Genomic DNA, 26,622 nt, shown 5'->3' on the forward strand with positions numbered 1-26,622 from the left:
AAAAAAAAAAAAAAAAAAAAAAAAAAAAAAAAAAAAAAAAAGGTACAGTCAGGGAGAGTGAAACAGCAAGTGTCTACAGAAGCTGCTGTCTGCACAGAGGTGGCCTCTCTGGGAATCCAAGTGGACGTCCCTTAGAACAGAGACACCTACTGGCTGTACTCCTTGGAGCTCCCACGAGGGCTACCAGGCACCTCTGTAATGACCATCCCGTAAGCCCATCAGATGTACTGAACATGACTCAATGCACAAGTCTTGATGATCCCCCTGGTTAACAATGACAATAAGCTAACTCTTAGGGGCACTGACTATGTGCCCATCTATACAATGGGGTCAGCTAAAAGAGCACTGCTTATAGAGCTGTGATGAGGTCACCCGTGCAGAAACACTGAAAGTCCTCCCTGGCACAGAGTATCTGTTCAACAAGTCTTAGCTGGTATGATCATGAGAGTAACAATGAAGACATCTTCTCTAAGGAAACAACAGAGCTATGTCTTGCTTGGCTGCAAGTCAGCTAAGTGAAAATTACATTTGGTCAAAGTCCTGGAAACCCCTGCAGTCACCCATAAGCACAGCATGCACGGCATGGTGCCCACTCTCCTCATAATTCGTTTGTTGTGGAAGAGATCCTTGTTCCTTCTGGGGAGCTCACTAGCGGAAGTCGTTGCTCACTTTTAGGGGCCATGGAAAGAGGCGGTTTTGTTTGTGTGCGTATCAGACTCTCCCGGATCTACTGGAGGGGATGAGACTGCTGCACAGAAATGCCCAACGACGCTTGTTTCTATGACCGGCTGGCAAAACTCAACTGAATGGAACAGACTTTAACGGCTTCGGGAATTCAGAGGACGATGAGAACCAGGTGGTCTGAAATGATTCCCCTTTTCTCTTTCCAAACCTCAATGTTGGGTGACAGTAAATGCCAGTGGAATAGAACTGGAATCGAATGATTAGAGAGCCCCATTTCGAGGAGGATGGAGAGAGACTGAAGGGGAGGGGGACAGAGAGGACAGGAGGGGAGCACGGCTTGGGGGCAATCCCCATGCCCCACACTGCAGGGTGGACTTACTTCTTCAGTGTCTGAAAGCCACGCTCTTTGAACTGTAGCTCCTGTTGGAGGTGAGCCATCTCTCTCTTCAGCTTGTTAACCTGGATGGCAGAAGACCACACACGGGGCTGGGTCAGAGGTTGGTATCAATCCAGAGTCCCCCACTGCCCCTGCATGATGACTCAGGTCAACATCCCTCGGGCCCCCCTCACTGATGTCGCCTGGGTCTCAGCAGCTGCACATTCGGTTGGCATCCCAGTCCAGCTGTCCTGCAGGTCATTCCTAGCTGCCCTTGCGCCAGAGAAACAGGAAGCGGACAGGAGCTGGCTAACCTCTTTCATGCCACCTCACCTCTGTGAGCCTCCCCTTCCTATTCTGACAGATGAGGAGAACAGCAATTTCCTGGGTCGTGCATTACTTAAAGCAGGCACTGGATATGCTAGTGCATGGAGGTAAGAGGCAACGTGGTAACTTTACAGGCAAGACACGGCCAGGGAGCCAGCTTCAGCCTGCAGGATTGCTTTGTTTGGCTTGCAGTGCTATTAAATTTTTAAAAATTAGTTGCTAATGATTAAATATTGAGATGTTTCATATACTTGGCCTAGATATACAGTTCTTTTCTAAAAATACTGGAAGATCTGCCAACGCGGAGCCTACATTCCAGCATGGCCGTAAGAGCGTAGGGCTGAAATTCCACTACCCACCCCCTAGGCTACACAGTCCCCACTACTCCCTACTGCCCCACTGCCAGCCCCCGCCCCCCTTTCATGTGTTCTTGCAGGCATCTGAATTTGTAGGACCTATGTGAAGGTGCACTAAACCAGTGTTCACAACACTGACTTCACCTTGAGCAAGTCATTTGACAGCTGATCCTCCGTTTCCACATCAGTCAAGGGGGAATAAAAATCTCTCTCCCCCTAAGGTAATCAGGAAGTAATCAAATACAGTACTGCAGAATAAGCAGTGGTTAGCTAGACAGCATCTTTTTTTTTTTTTTAAGATCTTTTTGATGTGGACCATTTTTAAAGTCTTCATTGAATGTGTTACATTATTGCTTCTGTTTTATGTTTTCGGTTTCTCAGCCGCTAGGCATGTGGGATCTTAGCTCCCCGCCTAGGGATCAAACCCCGGCCACCTGCATCGGAAGGCGAAGTCGTAACCACTGGGCTGCCAGGGAAGTCCCAGCAAAATAGCTCCTTACACTAAAAACTTCAAAGTAAGCCTTGAGTCCCTGTGACCTTGGGCAAGTCACTTAGTCCCCCCCTAAGCCACTGTCGGCTCATCTTCAAAATGCAGATATCGACAGTGGCTACTTCGTGGGGCTGTCTCAAGGGCATGACGTAGAACTCGTGAAGCATTTAGGGCTACTCCTGGCATACAGTGAGTGCTTGAGAAAGGGTGGCTGCTATCACCATTACTATTACAGAAACGACGGCTACTACTGCTACTATTGTCATTATTTAGAATCTTGTTAGTCAGCACTGGCTGCCGCTGCCTGGTTGAAGCATCTCCTCTGCTCTTGTGGGTGGGCTAGTAGCCTAAGGCTGCTCAGTGACCCCCATCAACAGTATAAGCAAAGAGGACCTACCCGGGATTTTGCTGTGGCAATTTCAGCCTTCAGGATCTCAGGGTCATACTTAGAGCTGGATGACGAACCGGAGACCACTGCAAGGAAAAAGGAAAAAAAATCTTCTATAGAAGAAACACATTTTGGTCAAGTTGGCTTATTTGGCCATCTAGGTAAACCCAGAAAGGAATGACGATTAGTGAGCAACCTGAATGTCCAACAAAGGGGAATTTGTCAAATAAATACGGTACACATATAAAACGGGGACTATACTACTTAAGTGATTTAAAACGATGGTGCTGAAGGATACTGAACATTTGGGAAATGTCCAAAACTTACTGTTATATAAAAACAATAATTTACAAAAAACCACAAAGAAGGAATAAGTTAAATTTGTAAAATATACACAGTTAACAAATACACACACACACACACACACACACATCTGGAAAAAGACCAGAGAGAAATATAGCAAAAACATAATACTGCTATCTAGAGAGATTTGAATGATGAATAACATTCATTTTCGTCTTTGTATTTTTCTGTCTTTGCTACATTTTCTAACACAAACATACAATTTTTAATCCGAAGGAATTACTAAAAATATTTATTGCACTCTACAATATTAATGTACATTTGAAAAGGAAAATAAATTACCTGTAACACTATCACCCTAATACAATTACCTTCTCTCCAAGTTACCATCCAACGTTTATCTACAGTTCTATCATGTACAGTCATACCTCAGAGATACTATGGGTTTGGTTCCAGACCACCGTAATAAAGCGATTATCGCAATAAAGTGATTATTGCAATGAAGCGAGTCACACGAATTTTTTTGTTTTCCAGTGCCTAAAAGATCTATGTTTACACTATACTGCAGTCTATTAAGTGTGCAATAGCATTATGCCTAAAAAAAGTACATATCTTAATTAAAAAATACTTTATTGCTAAAGAATACTAACCATCATCTGACGCCAGGTTGCCACAAACCTTCAGTTTGTAAAAACCACAATCTGTGAAGTGTCAATGAGGTATGCCTTTAGCTGTAATCTTACTGCGTTTTAAAAGCAGTATTTCTTTGTGTCTTGATAAAGGATTTTAAGGCTTACAAAAATGGACACAACAGAGTGATCCATTTAAAGTAAGGAAAATGAGGGCTTCCCTGGTGGCGCAGTGCTTGAGAGTCCGCCTGCCGATGCAGGGGACACGGGTTCGTGCCCCGGTCTGGGAAGATCCCGCATGCCGCGGAGCGGCTGGGCCCGTGAGCCATGGCCGCTGAGCCTGCGCGTCCGGAGCCTGTGCTCCGCAACGGGAGAGGCCACAGCAGTGAGAGGCCTGCGTACCGCAAAAAAAAAACAAAAGTAAGGAAAATGAGACAAGGGACAATGAAAGTGAGGAAGCCAGTGGCATGAGATTAGAGCTCACTGCATACCATGAGGTCCCACTTCCTGACCCGCGGCCACAGACCTGGCTCTGAGCTTTCTACCTGCTGATGTGGAGAGGAAAATCGGCCCCATGTAAGAGTCACTGTGTCTTTAAGGTAAACACAGCCCCACTGTTCAGGAAAGGGACAGTCATTCTTGGGAGACAGGCCAGAGAAGCGTTTCTCCCAAGTCCTTAATCCCATAGTCTGAGCAATTTCATCACCTCCCCTTTCCACTTAACATCACCTGCTGGGACCTGAATTTTTCTGAGGCTAGAGAGGCTTATTTGGAGATTGCTAGCAATTTTCAGTGTCTGGAGGTAGAAGGGACAGTCATGAAGGAGACGCTGCTCTGCTCTTTGGATTTGGTTAAAATACCTGAGTGGACCTTTTGATTATGCATAAGGACAGTTAAAGTTAAAATGGAACACTGGGAAGTTTGGGAAACAAAACTGCCCTGCAGAGTAACTGACAAGTCATTCTGCACCATGGGTAGCATTACGTCTCTGCTGAGTTTGCAATGATGGTGGTGATGAAGAGAATGAGGATGAGGATGGAAGCCAGGCTTTACCAGAAGAGATGAGTGGCCGGAACACCTGAACAGGGAGGACCTCGGAGACCTCGTCGTGAGCATGGAACAGGGACTCCAGACACATGTTTTGTTTCCAATTTGAAGCTTTCATTTTCTGCACTCTGGTCTTTGCTGGACGTGGGGATCTCAGGGGAGGGACCTAGCTGGATCCACAGCTGGAGGCACTGACTTAAGCAAATTCCCCAGATAGGCACTTTTGGAAAAATTTTAAGGTAATTAACAATCGTTACCCACCTATTGGCAGCGCAAACATGGTAAAAAGACAAGAGGAGTCATCAGTGAGGAAATAAGATGGGGATACAGCTAAAATGGGGGGTGCCCGTTCCGTGAGCACCCCGTCCTGCTAAACACCCTGCTCATCGGTGCTGCTGGATGGGGGGTCTACACTAGGGGCAAGTGCTGAGGGGAGTTGTTAGCAGAATGGGAGAGCCTGTGAAGCATGGCAAGTCCTGGCCCTAAGAAGGAGAGGGTCGCCGTGGGGATCAGCGCTGCCAGGGCTGATTGTGGAAAGTGAGTGTGTTCCATGGGCACATTTAGAAACCTTCCAGGGAAGGGAACCCAAAAAAGAACAGACTTTGCCAACTGGGCCAGCAGGGGCTGGAATTATTACCCTCCGGAGAATCACTGTGAAATGCACTGTTTATACCCAAAGCTGCTGAAGTGGGATGTGGCCTGTTATTTTATTTTATTTTTTTGCGGTACGCGGGCCTCTCACTGTTGTGGCCTCTCCCGTTGAGGAGCACAGGCTCCGGACGCGCAGGCTCAGCGGCCATGGCTCACGGGCCCAGCCGCTCCGCGGCATGTGGGATCTTCCCGGACCGGGGCACGAACCCGTGTCCCCTGCATCGGCAGGCGGACTCTCAACCACTGCACCACCAGGGAAGCCCGTGGCCTGTTATTTTTTAAATAAACTTTTTGTTGAAGTGAAAAATACATGCGAGAATGGAAAAGTACACAAATCATGTGTGCAGCTTGATAAATTTTCACAAAAGAAACACACTCAAGTGACCAGCACCCCAATCAAGAAACAGGTCATCAGCCTCCTTTCTGTGTCCATGTCCCCTCACTAACCCACAACAAAATAATTTTAAATTCAAACAGGTGTGCCTTCAAGGTGACACCTTTTTATAGGTTTTTTAGTTTTTATTCAAGTTATATATGCACAGTTTAACAGTATATATAAAATACTATATATTTTATACACCCAAGATTTGCTGTAAAAAAAAGAGCATTCCCCAATCCGCTTATCTCACTCATGAAAAAGGATCTGTTTCAACAGGTTCAGCCAGTTTCTTGGGTGCCCACCCGTGTGAGTCTGATAATATGCATGTTTCGCTGTTTCTTGATTTTTTTCAGTCTTAGGCATGATTTATTCACCTCTCTCTCTGGAGGATGGAGTGTTAGCTTCACTCCCTTTCTCGGCCCCTACCCCACACAGGACACGCCTCCCAGCTTCTCATCAGATAACTCTGGCGAGAGCAACCTTCAGTGTTTGCATTACTTTTACACTGCAAACACTATTCAGGGCCGAGGCATATAGCCAACTTTGCCTACTTTTTCTTTCCAGCACAGTTTTTGGGTTGTTTTTCCTAGAGTTAATAATGATCATTTTTATGCGTGCCTACTTTCCACAAATTTAACACTGATTCAGCTTCACACTTGGCCAGTTATCTAAATCTCCTCTCACAGAGTTCCTCTCTTGGGCTCTGTCTCGCAAGGCATGTGCCAGTGCACTCTCTCTGCACAGCTGGCATCCTGAGACCCCGCTCCTTGCCTCCTTCTCTCCTCCTCCCTAAATACCATGTTTCCCCCTCTGTGACTACCCCCTCATTTTGGCAGAATATCACTTCCAGGAGCTTCCTGAGAAAGGACCCATGAAGGAAATAAACTTTTGGAAAACTTGCATGTCTAAAAAGATCGTTATTCTAGCCGGCCCTCGATTAAAGGTAGTCTTGCTGGATATAGACTTCTCGGTCGGAAATGAATTTCCTTAAAAGTGTGAATGCATTGCTCCATTGTCTTTTAGGTTTCTAGTGTTACTGTTGAGAAGCCTGGAGCTATTCTGAGTCCCGATCATTTTTGTGTGACCTGGTTTCCCTCTCTGAAAGCTTTTAGGATCTTGAATCGTTCCCAGTGTTTGAAGTTGCACAATGATATGTCTTTGGTGTGAGTTAACTTTTATCCATTGTGTTGGGTGCTCACTGAGCCCTTTCAATCTAAAAACTCTCCTCCATCAGTTCTGGGAAATTCTTCTGCATTATGTCACTGATGCTTCTTCCCCTCTGTTTCTTCTGCTCTATCTGGAGCTTTTATTGCTTAGATAGAGTTCTTGGCCTGATGGTCTTTTTTTCCATCTCATTTTATTTTTGTTCTGCTTTTTAGAAAACTTTCTGCTTTACCTTCCAGGCTTCCTGTGGATTTTTCATTTCTACTCTCATAGTTTAATTTCCTAAGGCTCTTCTGTGTTCTCTGAAGACTCCTTTTTTTTTTTCTTAATAAAATGTAGCATCCTGTTTTAGTTGCATGGTTGTGTAGCTTCTCTCGATGTTTTCTTCTCCATGCATATTCCCTGTTTCCTACAAGGGCTCCCTATCACCACGTGTTTGTTTTAATCTCTATTGTTCATGTTAGAGGCTTTCCATGGATGTCTGGAATCTCAGCTGTCTGCTCACACTTAGGACTGGGGGCCCAAAAAGCTGGCTGGAGTGGAGCTTGTTGATGATGGGTTACATGATTGACTGTGGGTTATTTGGGATGTGATTTGGCTGGATTGTTTCATCTAGGAATCCTCACTGTCAGTGTCTTTACATCTTTTCTCTTCACATCTCTTTTCTCTGAAGAGAAGAGACTCCGATTCCCCACACTCTTCTACTGTCTAGCCCGCAGGGTAATAGCCTGGCACCCTTCTGGGAGTCAAGTGGTACAGGCGGGCTGGGGTCTCAATCCTCAAGTCCATGTTCACTTAATCACCATGTTTTCAGTATGATGCACCTCAAAAAAAGAAACCTCCAATTTTTCCCCACGTTGGGGATGAGCAGTGGCCTGGTGGCACTGATCTGGGAAGGAGATCTGGTGGTCTGTGTCTCAGGAACAACTCTCCTCCAATCTTCTTTCAGGCCCTCCTCACTTCACTTCCACGCTGAGACAGCCACTCCCTCCAATTCCCGAGGCTTTTGCACGTGCTCCAGGTAGACTAGAGGCCTGTTTTTTCCCTCACTATCAGCCCATTTTCTCTTTTCTCCACTCTATCAGACAGGCTGCCACCTGACCTTCTGCTTTCCAGCCTCCATATTTTACCGCTGTTCTCTTCTCTCCAAGTCTCCCTGTCCTTGTACATGTATGCCATAAAAACCTCTTATCTGATATTTTCTTAGTTTCAGGAATGAGTGAAAGCACGTAGGTGGTTCAACTGGCATTTTTAGCTGCAAGGCTCCCAGTGATTGATTTTTCAAATGGGAAACCAAGGCCCGGAGGAGGAAGGAGCATGGTGAGGTCCCAAAGAACCCAGCTCTCCCAAGTTCTCATCTTTCAGAGGATGGAGGGACCCCAGTAGAGCCCCCAAACCTTAGAATTTGACTGGCTGACTTGGATTAAATGAAGAGAACTGGTTTTGAGGTCAGATACTCCTGGGTATAAAAGCTATTCCTGCCACTTTTTACCAGTGTGAGCTTGGGGAAGATACTTTCCCTCTCTGGGCCTCAGTTTTATTTGTAAAATGGGAACAACAATACCTTGCAAGATTGTGTGTGCGTGTGTGTGTGTGTGTGTATGTGTGTGTATAGCAAGGTTACTTTAAACATAAGTAGAGTGCCGGCATATTGCCCTCCAGAAATTTAATAGGTGTACATTAAATGTGAGTTCTCTTCTCCTTCCCCACGGAGCTAGAGATTGCGCCAGAGATGACAACAAAGCCTCCATCCCCAGGGCAGGGCCCCACCTGCAGCCACAGCCCTACAGCAGCCAAGGCAAGGTGGCAAAACTCTCACAAGCCCCAGCAGATCATCTGAGTTAGAGGGAGGCATGTTACCTCACCGGTCTATCAACATGCTGGAGAGCTTGACTTGGAAGGCAAACCTGGCTTATAAAATCCAAAGAAAGTCATGAGGAGCCTTGGGTCATGCCTATTTCACTGGGATGCTTGGACTGGGCCATCCCTCACTGGTTTGCATCTTAGGACTAGTGATCCGAGATGACTCCTTCTTTAACATTCAAAATGATGGTGTCTTGGGACTTCCCTGGCGGTCCAGTGGTTAAGACCCCGAGCTTCCAATGTAGGAGACACAGGTTCGATCCCTGGTCAGGGAACTAAGATCCCACAGACACTGGAGACACGTCTCCAGACACTGCCCTAGGGGGGCAAAATTGCCCCCGGCCAAAAACCACTGGTCTAGATAAACCACTTAGTGCAATTTCCTTAGAACATATTAGTGGCTCAATAAATATTATCTTGACAGGAAATACATTTTGAGAATGTCAACTCTGGAGCTGGACTGCTGGGGTTCAAATCCAGGATATGTAACTTCCTAACTAGCCGTGTAACTTTGCACAAGTGATGCAGCTTCTCTCTGCCTCAAATTCTTCATCTATAAAATTGACATAATAATAGTATCACATTGAGGTGTTACGAGGCTTAATTTAGTTAAATACAAAGTATTTGGAATAGTAGTTGTCACATTCTTAAGCTCGCAATAAATAATAACAATATTTATTTGATATTATTAATTCATTGGCATTTGAAACGACAAAGATTTTTAACTGATCCCTGGAACCAATAAGAATAAATACATGATTCGTGGTAGGAATTGATACAGTCCTGTCATATGACTTCGGATGCTACTAAATGCTCCATCAAGGTTCAAAAACACCATCATTTTGGTTTTTCTTTTTCTTTTTTTTTTTTTTTTGGCCTCGCCACGCCAAAAAAGCCCTCCTCTACCTCTTTGAATCTGAGTTTCACGAGCAATATTAATATCTCCCTCCAGGGCTCTGGTAAGAATAATGCTATACACTGAATTGTGTTCCCCCCAAATTCATATGTTGAAGCCCTAATGCCTAATGTGATGGTATTTGGAGAAGGGGCCTTTGGGAGGTAATTAGGGTTAGATGAGGTCATGAGGGTGGGGCCCTCATGATGGGATTAGTGACCTTATAAGAAGAAACACCAGCAGCTTGCTGTTTCTCTTTCTCTCTCTGTGCCCCGTGAGGACACAGTGAGAAGTCAGGAAGAGGGGTCTCACCAGAACCCATCCATACTGACATCCTGACCTCAGACTTCCAGCCTCCAGAACTGTGGGAAAATAAATGTCTGTGTTGAAGCCACCCACTCTGTGGTATTTTGTTATGGCAGCCCCCAGCTGACTAAGATAGATTAAGTGCTAAAACCCTCATGATGATCTCTAGGACATTATTTGACCTAGTAATAGCTAATGAGTGTAATCCAGTTCTTTTCTATAATCTGAGGTTGTTTTTTTTTTCTTGAATTGCCAAGGAACGGGGCGGGGCTGGGACAGTGAATAAACCACTCACAGTCCTCCTCCCAGACCAAACTTCTCAAAGACAGGGGTAGTGTTTAAGGACCCAGCCAAGCCACGGACACCCTGACACTGTGGCCTAATGCTGGCCCTTTGGCCCACAATGCAGGTGTTGTTGGGACAGACGGAACTTATATGTTTGCAACTTATCACCTCTTGCCAGCTGTAAGACCCTGGGCATGTTATTGGTCTTCTCTAGGCTGCAGATTCCTTATCTGTTACAGGAGGATATTAACTGTGCTTGCCCATAGAACTGTTATGAGAATTAACTGAAATAACATATTCAGACTGCAGGCTAGCATGTAGTAAGCACTCATTAAACATAGGAAAATATTAGTTATTAAAAAGAGTGGTAGGGGGCTTCCCTGGTGGCGCAGTGGTTGAGAGTCTGCCTGCCGATGCAGGGGACGCGGGTTCGTGTCCCGGTCCGGGAAGATCCCACATGCCGTGGAGCGGCTGGGCCCGTGAGCCATGGCCGTGGAGCCTGCACGTCCGGAGCCTGTGCTCCGCAACAGGAGAAGCCACAACAGTGAGAGGCCCGCGTACCGCAAACAAACAAACAAACAAACAAAAAAACAGTGGTAGGGACTTCCCTGGTGGTCCAGTGGTAAAGAACCTGCCTTCCAATGCAGGGGACGTGGGTTCAATCCCTGGTTGGGGAACAAAGATCCCACATGCCGCAGGGCAACTAAGCCCATGCACCACAACTACTGAGCCACACGCCTCAACTAGAGAGCCTGCGTGCCGCAAACTACAGAGCCCTTGCGTTCTGGAGCCCGCACGCCACAACTAGAGAGAGAAAACCTGCACACCACTGCTAGAGAGAAGCCCGTGCACCACGATGAAAGATTCCGCATGCCTCAACAAAGATCCCACGTGCTGACGCAGCCAAAAAAATAAAAAATAAGAGAAAATAAATATTATTAAAAAAATTTAAAATTTCTAAAAAGTTAAAAAAAAAGTGGTAAAATACCAAAAAAAAAACACCCCTCAACACATCAGAAAAGGTCAACAGGCTCCTTGAAAGCTACTGATCTGGCATCTCCCTATGTTGGGAATGAGGACTGGGGACCCTGGCATGCCTCTTCTCCTCCTGCAGAAACCAGGGAGACAGGAAATCTCCTCCACTCAGAAATACCGACAGCAGCATATAAGCAGATGTACTGTGATACGTGTTATGAACAAAATAAAGAGAGAGCCATTACAGAGGCTAATGCTGGGGAAGGGAGTCTGTGGATGGGGATGTCAGAAGCAAAACTCTCAGAGGACATGACCTGAAGGAAGAGACTGGAAGGGTGAGAAGGAGCCAGCTGTGCAAACAGACCAATAGAAAAGCTTCCTAGGCAGGGGAGCAGCAATTCAAAAGCCCCAAGGTGGAAAGGTGCGGGGCAGGCGAGGGGAGCACGATGTACGTACTCAGCGCATCTGGAGCCTAGTGAATGAGAGCCTGCAATGAGGTGGGAGTGGCCAGCAGGAGCCTGATCACGTGTGATTGTGTGGGCTATGGAAAGAGCAATGGGACAAAATACACATAACATAAAACTTACCACTTTAACCATTTTAAAATATACAGCTCAGGGGCATTAAAGACATTCGTACTGTTGTGCAGCCATCACCACCACCCATCTCCAGAACTTTTTCATCTTCCCAAACTGAAACTATCCATTAACCAAGAGCTCCCCACTGCCCCCAGCCACTGAAGGGCTTTCAATAAGAAGACAGGTAATAAGTCTGGCATTTTGCGATGACAAATGAATGAACGGAAATGGAATGAAAATGGTAGATGAATCACTGCAAAGCACAAGTAGGAGCCGGAAAACAGTAGAGAGGGTGGTGGTTTGGACAAGGAGTGGAGATGAACGAAAACAGGTAGATCTGAGAAACGCTGAGAGGCAACAGAGGCAAGACTCAGTGTGGCCACTCCCTCCTCCCTGTAGTTGTGTTTGTGGGTGTCCTGGGGCGGGGGAGGTACTCACAGCTGACCTGGGAGCCCAGCTTGTGCTCCCAGACGGCGTGAAGCTGTTGATACTCCTGCTGCGCGAGCTCCAAGCGCTGCTGCTTCACCTGGTAGATCTCCTTTTGTGCACTCAGGGCCTCCTGGGCCACCACCAGGTAATCCTTCAGCATGTGCTCCTGCTCCCGCCGCCATTGTACCCGGGGATCCTCAATCTGAGTGGTTTCTAGAACAGACCCCAGAGACCCTAGGTTAGCACCTCACAAATGTCTGTTGAGTTGGTGGCCTGTAGAATCTACTACCAGAAAACAAAAAGCATAATAAGTAGAAAATCACAATAAATGTGAATGGGTTAAACTTACCTATTAAACAACAGAGACTCTTCCTTTGGATTAAGCAAACAAACACACACACACACAAACCAGGATCAGTTTACAAACCTGAAGTCAGTCTGTCTGGGAACAGCCAGAGGAAGGGCCAGATATGAGTTCTAATCTAGACAGAGAGGCTCAACAACATTATAGACGCTTAAGATCATTTGTTTTGGCAAAGAGTAAAGGAAAGTAAAATAATTGATATTTCAGAGGATATGAAGAAATACAGTGTTGGAAATGTAAATTAGAACAGCCTTACTAGAAGGTTATCTGACCATGAAAATCAAAAGCCTTAAAACGTTAATACCCTTTGTCCAATAATTTCTCCTGTAGTAATTTATTATAAAAAGCAATAAATTCAGGCAAAAATGCATTTGTACAAAACCATAATAATCATCAAGCACTTATTTAATGTTTACTCTATGCCAAGCACTATTCTAATTACTTCATATCTATTTACTCCTCCAATCCTTACATTAACCCTACAGGGAAGATTCTTTTATTACCCCCATTAAACAAAAGAGAAAACTGAGACATAAACAGGTTAAGTGACTTGCTCAAGGTCACACAGGAAATAACTGCTCAAATAAGTATGCTATATTTACATAATACACTAAAACAGCCATTAAAAATAATGTCTTCGAAAAAAATTTTAAAAAAACCAGAAAGGTGCTTATGATATAAAAGTGAGTAGAAGTACTGGGTGCAAAACTGCATAAATAATTTTGTATTTATCAAAATACATATATACATTCTCAAAAAGATTAGGAGGAAACTTAACAAATTACCAACAGCAGATATGTCTTGATGGTAGGATGCCTTTTCTTCATTCTTTTTTTATTTTTTAAAATTATGTGTACAATAAATATGTACAGTGATAACTTGGGAAAAAGTCAGAAGACGAAGAAATTTTTTAAAAAGGGTAGCTGGCGGCTGAGCAGATGTCAAAGAAGTCAAAACCATGTCCAAGAATCAATGCCCGTTGACTGTCAACTCCTCAGTCATTTCCCAGTTGGCGGGTGGGGTAAGGGGCGACTAACACACCGGAAATTGTATAATCACAGCCATATGGTGAATCCAGCCTGTAGACAGGTTTTGCTTAGCCCAAAGAACTTTATTAATTTTGAACTGATTACTGGTATGTAAAAACAAGGAGATTTATACATTAAAATCCCGATGTCTGGTTTTTCTTGATCATTCAGAAGCTCTGGCCACTGTGGGTCCACAATTTATCTGCTTCATTCATTTACGTCATGTGTGTGGCTCCTGAGGGCTTTGAGTTTGTACCTCCTTTTGCAGTCCCTTTAGCTCTCAATCCTCCTGAATAGGCCCCAATGAGTATTTCCAATGAAAGAAAGAAGAGACGGGAAGAATAATCCAAGAGATAGCAGGGCCACGTTCTCATGCCTGCCAATAATCGCTGTGTTACAATGGGCAGGCTGCTTGACCTCTCTGAGTCTACTTTTCTAATTATAAAAGAGGATAATGGGCCCTGCCTCACTGCTTCCCAGGAAGCTGTAGTGTACTTACACCCAGGTAAAGTAAACAAATGATGGTGAGAGTAAAGCCAAAACTATTCAATTCTTCAAGCTCTCCTCCTCCCTTTTTCTGGGAAAGAAAACAAGGTGTGAAGATGGCCGGCAGGGGCCAAAAAATTGCTTCCCACAAAGAAAGCTTTGCAACTCTTCAACCAAGTAAGATGGAGGAACACTTGCAAGAGAAGAAAAAAAGCGGGAGGAGAGAATTTACAAAGCTGGGCTGAAAGACTGTGGGGTCCCATTTCCCATCAGCAGATGTGGCTTCCCTCAGGGTTAGGGACTCCTGGGTTCCCCTCAGGGGTCCCACACTTCTGGCTGACATGGGCCACAGAAAAGAAAAGAAACATGGCCAGGGTGAAGATGTTTTTTAAAGTTTGTCATATTTTTAAAAATTTACATTTTGGGGAAAAATATTGAAACATACAAAAAAAGAAAAATCTCACAATTCCACCATTGCAAATTCGTAAAGTAAGAAATGAGAGTTTAAATCTCTCCAATCCTACCTCCTAGAGGTAACTGCCGTTAGGAGTCTCACACACTAACAGATATTGCCCTATGATTATATACAAACCTGTTTACACATACATAGCTACACACACAAATTTATTTTTAATGTAAAGTGGCCCATGTCATGTATATTGGTCTGCAATTTGCTTTCATCTCCAAATGATATATCATGTTCATTTTCCCTTGTAGGTACATAAAGATTTACCTCAATTTTTAATTTATCCTTTTTTTTCATTTGTACCACTGTTTTTACTTATTCATTTTTACTTTTTACGTACCTCAATCATTTAAATGGTTGCATAGTACTCCACGGTATGGTGCTAAGATTTATTTATGATAGGGCTTGAGTGGTCTCCCAGACCACTACCAGGAAACATCCGGATTGTTTTCAGTTCTTTTGCTACCATAACCAATGCTGTAGTGAGGATTCTTAAAAACATACTTCTATGAACGTGTGCTATTATTAATTCTGTAGTGTAAAAAGAGGAATTCCTTAAAAGAGGAATTACTGGGTCAGTGGGTATACACATCTTAAATTTTAACAGACACTACCAAATTATCGTCCCAAAGGTTGTACCAATTTTTATCCTCACAGACAGCCTTATGAGACTGCCTTTTCCCCCAGACTCTCAGCAAAATTGCTTTAAAAAAAAAAAGAAAAGGTTGGTACTTCATCCAGTACACTGGGTCCACTCAGCATATTATAATAAGCTATGGAGCTTCAAAAAACAAAAATAAAAACAAAAGCCTGAATTCTGCCCCCAGAACACCTAACCTCAGAGTTTCCAAGAGTAGGGCCCAGGCATTGGCAGTTTTAAGCTTCACCAGGTAACTGCTGTGCAGCCCATGTCCAAGAACCCCTGTTTGCATAGTAGAATCACTGGGGGAAATTTTTTAAATCCCGATGCTCAAACCCCACCCCTGGACCAATTAAATCAGGATCTCTGGGGGTGGGAAGGAGGCAATGGTGACCCGCAAAGCTCCCCAAACAATTTCAACATATCACCTGCTAAGAGGTGACAACACGGGTGTGCTGAGCAGTCACTGAAGGTGGCAGGCAAGGCTGGCAGGTGCGATGCTGGGCTCCAGATAGAATCACCTGCCAGAGGGCTAGGTGAAATGCTGGGTCCCTGACAACTGCCCTGGGGCACCCCTGGATGGATCCTCTGGGTTTAATCTGAGAGTGGCGCCCTCCCTTTGGAGGCCGCGCTCCTTGGAGTATAAAAGCACGTGAGAGGCTTAATTGAAGGCTGGCTTGGCTACCATTTTTGGTGACCCAGGCATTCTTCTGTAGCACAAACCAACACGGATAGATGGATGCACAGGCAGACAAACACAACCCACAACCCCACAGCAGAACACTGGTTTCAACCTGGTTGCATGTTGGAAATTACCCCAGAGATTTCCATTTAATTGGTCTGCAGTATTAAAGTGGGCATCAATACACTGTTTAAATCACCTTTATTAAGGCGTAATTTAAATACAATGAAGCGCAATCATCTAAAGTGTAGACTTGGATATGTTTTCACAAACGCATACACCATAAACTACCGCTTGTTATCAATGTGTAAATGGTTCCTTTACCCTGCAGTCCTGTGTCAGTCACTTCCACCCACTTCCTCCCTCCGGTTCTGTCTTAGAACTTCATGACGATGGAATCAAGCAGTATGTGCTCTTTGGATCTCACCTCCTTCACTTAGCATAAGGCTTTTGAGACTCATTTAGGTTGTATCAGTCATCCATTTTTTGTTATTGTGGAATAACAGTCTATTGCATGAATACAGCATAATTCACTTTTTGATAAACTTTTGGGTTGCTGTTTGAGATTATTATGAATAGGGCTGTAATGAACATGCATGCACAAGTCTTTGCAATGTCTGCATTTTGCTTAGGTAAAACTATCTAGGGGTGGAACTGTTGGCTTGTGTGTTAATTATATGTTGAATTTTATAAGAAACTAAAAAACTGTTTTCCAAAATGGTTGTTCTGATTTACATCCTCACTAGTAGTGAATTAGAGTTCCAGTTCCTTCACCTCCTCACCAACCACTGGTACTGTCAATCCTTTTCATTTTAGTCATTACAGTGGGTGTATAGTCGTACCTCATTGTAGATTTAATTCCTATTTCCCTAATGACTGATTATGTACAGCATATTTTTATGTGTTTCTTGGCCACTTGTATGTCTTCTTTAGTGAAGTGTCTATTTAAATCTTTTGCTCATACTTTTTATTGCGTTGTTGGGCTTCTTACTATTAAGGTGTAAGGGTTCTTTTTATATTCTTGATACGGATCTGCTGTCAGATATATGTATTGCAAATATTTTCTCCTTATATGTAGCTTGCTTTTTCAGTTTCTTAATGGTCTTTTGAAGAGCAGAAGTTTTAATTCAATGAAGCCCAATTATTACTTTTTTCTTGTATGCTTAGTGCTTTCTGTGCCTTGTCCAAAAAACCTTTGCCTACCCTAAAATCTTGCAGATTTTCTCCTTAGTCTCCTTCTCGAAGTGTTCTAGTCTTAGCTTTTTTTTTTTTTTTTTTTTTTTTGCGGTACGCGGGCCTCTCACTCTTGTGGCCTCTCCTGTTGTGGAGCACAGGCTCCGGACGTGCAGGCTCAGCGGCCATGGCTCACGGGCCCAGCCGCTCCGCTGCATGTGGGACCTTCCCGGACTGGGGCACGAACCCGTGTCCCATGCATCGGCAGGCAGACTCTCAACCACTATGCCACCAGGGAAGCCCATAGTCTTAGCTTTTATGTTGAGGTCTGTGGTCCATTCTGAATTTATTTTTACATATGGTGTGAGGCAGGGGTAGAAGTGGAAATGTATTTTTTTCCACATGGATACCAGTTGTACTAACAACTCTGGAAAAGACTGTCCTTTGGGGACAGCTCCCTAGGTGGCTGTAAGGAGCTGTGCTAACTGCTGTTCATCCTGAACTGGTCACACTCTGAGGGATCCTCCCAAGACCAGCCGCTTCTGCTGATGCTCCACTTCCTTAAGTCCACCTCACCAGAATAGATAACTTTACACCTGGGCAGGTTCTTAGAGATGTCCTTGGCCAACTATTTTTGAATTCTTGTTTTTATTAAAGCTAAACATGGACATAGTTTAATCATTCAGCATGTCACGAACTCAGCTACATACAACATCATCCCTCTATCCCCTTCCCCCTCATGCTCCCTCTCCCCAAAATGCAGCTACTTCCAGTAAACATTTAGCCGACTGGGCGCAGCCATCATTAAGACCCAGTTCTTCAGCCTCCCCCAGGCTCCAAACCTCTACCTACAAACACACTCCACACTCACGCTCCATACAGCTCACACGTTCACCGCACTTCACACATCCCTCACCTCCCCGCCTCTACCCATCACACGCCTGCTTTCTACGCGCACCACACGCGCACCCACGTGACTAACACTATTGAATTCTCTAACGGCTTGAACGACAATTGTCTTAAAAACAGCTGAACATCTGGAGAACGTCCATCCTTGTTAGTATGGAAATGAATGCAAACGAAAAACAATGAAGTAACAGTTTAAACCTGTGATGAATTTATCGAAAAGTAACTAGCCCCATACTGACTGATGAAGGTATGAGAAAAATAGTACCCTTATTGCTGTGGCAATACAGATTGATACGATCTTTTAGAAATACTTATCAAACTAGGAAGAGGTACCACAAGTCTCACAAGTGTTCATAATCTTTCACTTAGCGATCCTACATTTGGAAATACAACTCCAGGAAAGTATCATAGAAGAAAAAAGCAATATGCGTAAAGATTCTTCCCTAGTGTTATTTATTTATAACAAACAAATGGAAAGGACCCACAAGGTCAGCAATAGGGGGGTATTATGGTACACTCATTATGTGTTAAAATGTATCAATACACCTATTTGATACATTAAAAATGACAAATATGAAGACTAGGCAGCATCTCTCAAATATTCATGACATAGTGTGAAGAGAAAACAGCAGAACACACAACTTGATCACTGATTAAAACCATCTAATCATGCTGGATGTACACGGCAGTGGGAAAACTGAATATGGATAAATGAAATAATGAAAGAAGGTTATATCTTGGAAAGAGTTGTCCATATTTGCTGTTTCCAATGCCTCCCCTCCGTTGTCTTTTAGACTGACTCTAGTCAGGCTTTTGCCCCCAGTCCTTGTCCAAAGCTGCCCTCCAAGTCAGGGTCACCAGCGTCACAGGGGTTTGCTAAATCTATCTGTCAATTCTCAGTCCTCTTCGTACTTGATCTGTCAGAAGCATTTGACGGGGTTGACACCTCTCTCCTCGGTATGCCTCCTTCACATGGCTGCCAAGACGCTCTCGCTTTCCTTCCCACCTTTCCGATCACTCCCCAGAATCATGACTGGTTTTCCTCTTCTCTGTACCTTCTCCTGTCTGAGGACCCCATGGCTCATTCTTTGATTGTCTTCTCTCTGTCTTGACTTATTCCTTTGGTGATCCCATCCAGCTTCATGTCTTTAATACTCTCTATATGCCAACAACTCCCATATACACATCTTCAGCCCAGATCTCTTTTCCAAACACCATATTCCTACATCAAACTGACCAGCGACATCTTCTCTCAGGTGTATAACAGGTATGGAAGATGCGACACATCCCAATGAACCCTTGGTCCTCCTTCCTAAACCCACTCCTCCTGCAGTTTTCTCCATCCAATAAATGGCAACTCCATCCTGCCAGCTGCTCAGGCCCAGAGAGGCTCATTTATCCCGTTCTTTCACACCCCATGTGCAATCTATCAGGAAGGCTTGTTGGCTCTGTCTTGAAAATACCTCCAGCTTCAGGCCACTTTTCACCACCTCTACCACTACGGCCTTGGTCCGGGGCACGGTCCTTTGTCACCTGGACTATTGCAATCATCTCTTACAAGTCTCCCTGCTTCTGCCCCTGTTCCACTAAGGTCTATTCTCAGCAAAGCAGCCAGAGTGACCCTTTTAAGACATAAAACAGGTCACACCACTCATCTGCTTAAAATTTTCCAATGGCTCCCATCGTGTTGAATAAAAGCCTGAACCCTTCAGGTGGACCACTGCCCACACCCTGCTGGCCTGATACCCTTCTCCCCGCTTCCTCACAAATCCTGCTATATGCACACCTGCGTCCTTGCCATCCCTCAAGCAAGCTAAATGTGATCACGCGGTGGAGTTTTCGTTCGATCAGCTCTCTCTACTTGAAACGCTCTCCCCACCTCCTTCAAGTCTTAGCTCAAATCTCATTTTCTCGACAAGGTCTTCTTCCTGAAGACCTTTACCACTATCCCTGCCCGCCACCCACAAAGGCACCCCAGCACACCTCAGCCCCATGCTCTGCTTCCCCTTTTCCCGTAACACTGATCATTGTCTAATATACTACATAATCTGCTTACTTATTCTGTTTATTTTCTGTTTCTCCTGCCAAGATGAAAGCTCTGTAAGGATAAGGATCATTGCCATTTTGAACTTTCACGTACCCCACGCTCCCAGAACAGTGCCTAGAACACTGTAGGAGGTCAATAAATATTTGCTGAATGAATGAACGCTGGATGGTGGATTTAATTTGTTGCTCAATTCTATTGTGTCTAGAACTCTTAAGAGAGTAATTTCAGTCAGTGGACACACAGAGGATTGGTCTGAGCCCACAGCTCTGAGGGCTTGGGTCTCGATGGTCACACACATACCGCATCTGTATCACTGGCTCCGTCTGCGGAGGTGGTACCCTCCGTCCAATGAGAGCACCTTCCAGCCAAAAGAAAACCAGTAGCCCGATAGCTGGTAAAACTAGCAGAGAGAATTCTTCCTACTGTGATTCTCATTTACTCACCTCCCAACACATACCCCCATTTCTGCCATCATCCCCTCCAGAATAAACTCTGCCACTGCGTGATACTCCGTCCTTCTATCTCTCCAACAACTCCCAGAAGCACCTGAAAATCTCACTCCCACCATCAGATTTTAATGAGGGGGATGCACTCAGCAATTACAAACAGGAAAGGACTGATTAGGGGTCCTGTACATCAGTGTTTAACCCAGCATACCGTGCAGCCCTCCAAGCATTAACCTCATTCCCCATACATACTCAATTAGGCATATTTACTTCTCATTATCCCGTATGCAATCATGAATGCTAATAAAAACCTCGGCTACCACCAACAATGCAATTAATGCCATTAGCTGTCTCTCAGAAACTCTCCTATGCTTTGGTGCCAACAACAGTCTGCTCATTCACCCACTTGGTCGTGCGTTCATGCACGTATGCCCTTTTCTATGTAGCAAAGGTCAAGAGCACACCTACTAAGTGCCTTACCAGGCAAAGGCCTGGGACTAGACAGATGAATTAGACACTGTCCTGCTCTAGAAGAGCTAGTCTCAGTAGGTGAATGGTTATACTACAGAGCGATGAGGGGCACAGCAGAGGTATGACCAGGTGCTACTGAAACCCAGAGGAGGAGGTGGATGGAGAAGCCCGACTCCACTCCCAGCACCAGTTCAAATCCCAGCTCTGCCATGTTTTGACTCTGAGCATTGAGCAGTCGATTTCTACCTCTGAGTCCCATTTATAAGGTGGGGATAATCACCCTAGCATGCCACAGGGAAGCTGGGATGATTGAATGAGTGGTGTCTCTCCAGTTCTCTCCCAGCACACAGCGCAGAGTACACACTCAGGAAACAGGGACCACTGGGATCTGGTGCCCTAATCTCAACCTTCAGAAACATGCCTTTGCATCCCATTTTCCTCTTGCCTGAAAGGACGAAAAGGAATCCCACAGTTCAGAAGGTGGAGAGCGAGACAGAGACATCCTCTTTCCTCTGTACACATGAACAAATGGGGCAGCGAACTTCCGAGGACAGGAATAGTCTTGGCCGAGAAGGTGCGTGACGGATGAGGCCCAAATACACATCAACTCTCCCCAGCTGGGGTACCTCGACCTGGGTTCTTCCACCTGTCAGACAACATGCTTCTGCCTGTATCAACCTGTGCCTCCATCGTAGTCAGAGAGACAAAGACACTAAGAATCTTCACTCTGGGTCAGGATACCTGGAGCACAGATACGATGTGAGGGTGGGCTGAACGGTATGATGGGCTAGAGGCACATACACTCAGACCACTCCATGACAGACACATACGTGTGCATGCTGGCTGCTGGGGACCTGCTTTGGGGGCAGTGACTGCTCCAAAATGGTCTGGCAATGGCAAGGACACATCTACCTTATATGAAAAAAATCTGTATGCATGGAAATCAATATATGTAAAAAAAAAAAAAAAGAATCTATGTACATATACACATAAACACACATGAAAGTTCTGGAAAGTTCTGGAGTGATACACGAGAAAGTTCTGGAAAGTTCTGGAGTGATACACGAGAAATTGATAGCAGTGGTTGCCTCTGTAAAAGCGGGGAGATGGGTTGTGAGAGGTGGAGTTTTCGATTCTATTTAAAATCCTTCTGAACTGTTATTTATATATGAGCATACATTATCTATCTATATCTACATTGACATCTCTGTCTAACTCTACGTGAAACAAAACACAATCTGGCTTCATGAGTCCCTGCTGGTAGCTCTTCCAGACTTGGGGGGCTGGGCAGGAGGCAGAGGGATGGGCAGAGGGGATGGGAAGGGAGGACGGCCAGGAACTTACTGGTGTTGTGGTCTATGAAGTAATCTCCAACCTGTGGGTCGTACGCCTCTTCCCATCCCAGCGGCAACTCATCACTAATGCAGTCAGCAAAGGTGAGCGGTTTGGTGTACCTGGCAAGGGAGAGGAGAAACAGACTCCATCAGCCTACGGTCCCCAAGACCCCGCAACACGTAGGTGCTCTCAACCTCCCTGCTCCTCTGCGCTGGCCCACCAGATCTAGAAGCTTTGCACTGTGACACCAGCTCTCCTGTCCCCGGGGAAGATGAACGCATAACTGGAGCAGCGGGATGGGAGCACCTGGGAGAGAGGCGGGGAATGTGCTTGGCTCCCAACTTTGCCACAAACTGGGCAGTGATTTGAGCAAGTCACCTGCTTTCTCTGGGCCTCTGTTCCTGCACCTCTAAGTGAGGGGGTGGTCACAGGAAAGGGCTCGAGGGTCAAGTCTTACTTCCGGACTCGAACTCCAGCCCTCTCTGGCTGCTCCTCCTGCAGTTCACTTGTCCACCACAGCCCCAGCCATCCCCCCGGCTCTAGCCCATGCCTGTCCTACCTACTTCCCCTCTGGAAAGCTAGCTAACTGCAGCATCTAGAATAGCAGATGTTCCCTCCTTGTGAGTTTGGCCGTATTTCTTTGCTTCCTGGGCCGATTCCCAAATGCCTGTACCCACTGCTGTCCTTCCCTGCAAAATCCAGGCCAAACTGATCTTTTAGCGATAACCACCCTCTAAGTCACCATATTGTGGGGAGTGAGGTGGTGGTAATCACCCAGTCTTGGTGGCTAAGTCAGATGGACAGACAGACAAATCACCCAGCTAAACACACACAGGTTTTTCAAGGCTGGAAAACACCATAAACCCTTGGTCAAGCACTTTAGCCAGCGTGCAGGGAGCCGGGAATCTAGGTACACAAAAGTCCGCCTGAACGGCGGCCCCAGACGGCCCCTTTGGGTTTTCCCCATAGCTGTATCTGCCTAAAATACATATTCTAATACTCCCCCTCTCCTGTCTGCTCCCAATCCCCTCCCAGTTCTGGAAGCCCGGAAGGCTCTGCTTCAACACTCTTTAGACAGATTGGCAAACTGACGTACCATGGGACAGGAGGAAAGATGAGTGAGACGGGGTCTAGGATTCCTGATCAAGAACTTCCCTCCAAGCCGTACGAAATGACTCTCCCATCTTGTGCAATCCCCTTCCCTCTTAAACCCACTCCAAATCAAGCTTAAAGCAAAGTATGTGGGGGAAAAAGAAACACTGAAAGAGCCCCTGGTGGATAGACCTGGTGTGTTCATGGACCACTATATATCCAGGGTCTGGTAGGCTAAGAAAAGTATCTATTGACTGAAGGAATGGATAGCCCCAAAGCTTCTGTTAGTCAGTAATTTACTGCTGTATTGTGGGAGACAAAGGATGAGGGCAGAGGCGTATATGATATGCAACAGACTAAGCCCTATCCAGTAAGGATTCAATAAGCATCACTTACCAGCTGTGCGAGTATGGCAACTTACTGTCGCTCTCTGAGCCTCAGTATTTTTATCTGAAATGTGGGGATAATAATAACTCTCCAGGTTGTCAAGTCAAATAAAGTCATGTTTGTAAAAACATTTAGTGCAGAGGCTGGTGCAAATGAACGCTCAAAGAACATTCTTCTCTGCTTCCCAGAAGGGGAAACGGAGACTAAGAAAGATTAAATAACATTCTCGATGTCCATAACAATGACAAAGCTGGGATTTCAAGCAAGGCACTCTGTCCTCAGAGCCCCTGCTGTGAGCTGAAAGGTTCTCTTGAAAGTTGACATCTTCAATGCATCTCCTGAGCCCCTCGCAAAATTACAAGGCACCGTCTTGGAGTAAAAGAAGGAAGTGGTGGGGAAGACACAGGTGGTTTCCTCGGGTCAGAAGGCACTTCATTCAGGAGCACCTTTGCCAACCTGGATAAAGTTTCTGCAAAGCTGTCTTCAGTCCACTCCACCACTCCACCCCAAGCCCCGCCCAGACTTCAGAAACAAAAGACCATGTCCCTCAGTACCTCCTCCTCTTCCTCAAACTACTGTAAATGATTTGTTCCCACTTCCTTATGGAGAATGAAGACCAGTGACCAATGGCCAAATCTCATCCAACATCATTTCATCTAACACAGCTTTGAAAATGCCTCTGAAGGAAAACTATATACAGAGGCATACTCCTCCACGGCAAGTGGCTCTATTAGTGAGGACAGATAAATCTGGGAGGGAACAGGAATGCCTGAGCCAACCACAGTCAGACCTTTGTTTCTGAGTCATTCCTCTCCCTGGGCTCAGCCCTGAGAAGCCCCACCTGCCAGCCTGGCTGGGGAGATGGGAATATTGTTAGTTACACTTTGCAACGTAGAAAATCAAGAAGATAAAGATTCATCTCCTCTCCACAGCTCCCTGAATCCCTGTGTGGATCATTACCTTTCAAAATTCTTCCCTGGGGACGAATTAAATGATTTCATCAATGGTGCATCTAAGCAACAGAAGCCCCATGATCGGTGCTCAATAAATATTTGTGGAATGGGTGAATACAATAATGAATACCTAAGAACAAAAAATAATGGTGTGTTCTATATTTTGCCAACATGGAAGGATGCTCTTAACACACTATGAGGAAAAGCAACATTGTTGAACAAGATATATACAATGGAATATCAGCTGTAAAAAGAAACGAAATTGAGTTATTTGTAGTGAGGTGGATGGACCTAGAGTCTGTCATACAGAGTGAAGTTAAGTCAGAAAAAGAAAAACAAATACTATATGCTAACGCATATATATGGAATCAAAAAAAAAAAAAGGTACTGAAGAACCTAGTTGCAGGGCAGGAATAAAGAGGTAGACATAGAGAATGGACTTGAGGACATGGGGTAGGAGGGCGAAGCCAGGGCTAAGTGAGAGTAGCATCGACATACATACACTACCGAATGTAAAATAGATAGCTGGTGGGAAACAGCCGCATAGCACAGGGAGGTCAGCTTGGTGCTCTGTGACCACCTAGAGGGGTGGGATAGGGAGGGTGGGAGGGAGGCTCAAGAGGGAGGGGATATGGGGACATGTGTATGCGTATGGCTGATTCACTTTGTTGTGCAACAGAAACTAACACAGTTATTGTGAAGCAATTATACTCCAATAAAGATCTATTAAGGAAAAAAAGCTACAGGATACTGTTACAGTATATGACATTTTGCCTAAAATGTGTATATGTTTATAGAAGAGGAACTGGAAAGATATACATTAAAATGCTATCTTGGTATAGGGATTTTAACATAATTTAACTTTTTCCTTTCTAATCATTTTTTTAACTAGTTTCTCTGTAATATTCCTGTATCAGCTGGAATTAAAATATTTAATAATGGCTAAATCTGGGCCTAGAAAACAAGTTACGTACATAGCATGTTCCTTCTCTGGGCCACAGGCACTCTTCCTCTATTTTACCAGTGAGAAAACACACCCAACGCCACAGAGTTGGCAAACACCAGAGGTATAACCTGAAGCCCCATTGCCTGACTACAGAACCTGAGCTTTGCTAATAAAAACTGACAAGACCCAGGGAGTCTCAGAACAATCTGGAACACAAAGGAAGCTATGCCCAAGATACAGATGATGAAGCTGGGCAGGGGGGAAATCTGAAGCAGGCAGAAGGTATCCAAGCTGCGTCCTATTTGCAACTTCAGTATTCTTTCTATATCTTGGTGCAAAGCTACTCAATACACTGGGATAATGCATGACTGCTTCATGAAAAGACAGCTGTTTCACAGTTACCACGACAAGGGATTCACTGAGCTCTGTGTGTGAGGATGGGGACTGAGGGAGGAGTGGCAGGTCTAAAACACCCAAAATGCATCACTTTTCCAGAAAACCATTAACTCCACTGATTGTTCCAGCCTTGGACATCAAGAAGCCAGACCTGAAGTAAATGTTAGATACAAGTATCAGTAATGTACCCGACATTGGATATCCTACCGGGGCTGAGATGCTGATTCCTGCCTGCGGTGAACACAGACATCGTGCCCCACAGGGATAAAGAAGAGGGAATCCAGAGGACCCAATGTGAGACAGAGGGGGGCAAGAGGAGAAAGGAAGGCTTTGGGTTTGATATTCAGGCTTCCCTTCAAAGCGATCATGGAAAAAAAACCCAGAGGGCTGATATCCAGACTCCCAGAGCTCTTCCATGGGAAAGAGAAAAGCTTCTATTGGAAGACTATGCAACTTACAAGAAATCTGGACAGCGAGATTCTCTCTGGAACAAATGCCAAGAGGGAGATGAATTATTCAGTGTGCAGAGACGTGTCATTCAGAGAATAAGGATGAAGAGAAGCGTTTTTAGCTGCACAAGGATTTAAACACACACACACACACATATATATACATGTGCACACACTCCTCTTCCCAGAGCGAGGAACTGTCCGTTTAAACCAGTCTCCCCTGGGAA

At 45.0% G+C, this 26,622-nt stretch overlaps 1 protein-coding gene across 1 annotated transcript in view; it reads right to left on the minus strand.

Annotated features, from left to right (window-relative positions):
- The window catches only part of WWC1 (WW and C2 domain containing 1), a 152,521-nt gene that overhangs the window by 52,753 nt on the left and 73,146 nt on the right, over positions 1 to 26,622 (minus strand). Inside the window, exons 2-5 of the mRNA XM_027084351.1 lie at positions 22,182 to 22,291; positions 12,135 to 12,338; positions 2,631 to 2,707; positions 1,064 to 1,143 (exon numbers count right to left, since the gene is read on the minus strand). Coding sequence (XP_026940152.1) covers positions 1,064 to 1,143; positions 2,631 to 2,707; positions 12,135 to 12,338; positions 22,182 to 22,291 — 471 coding nt within the window. The remainder of the gene's footprint in view (positions 1 to 1,063; positions 1,144 to 2,630; positions 2,708 to 12,134; positions 12,339 to 22,181; positions 22,292 to 26,622) is intronic.

Source organism: Aethalodelphis obliquidens, unplaced genomic scaffold, assembly GCF_003676395.1.
Source record: "Aethalodelphis obliquidens isolate GAN/ISIS:26980383/991018 unplaced genomic scaffold, ASM367639v1 scaffold52, whole genome shotgun sequence".
Classification (NCBI taxonomy): domain Eukaryota; kingdom Metazoa; phylum Chordata; class Mammalia; order Artiodactyla; family Delphinidae; genus Aethalodelphis; species Aethalodelphis obliquidens.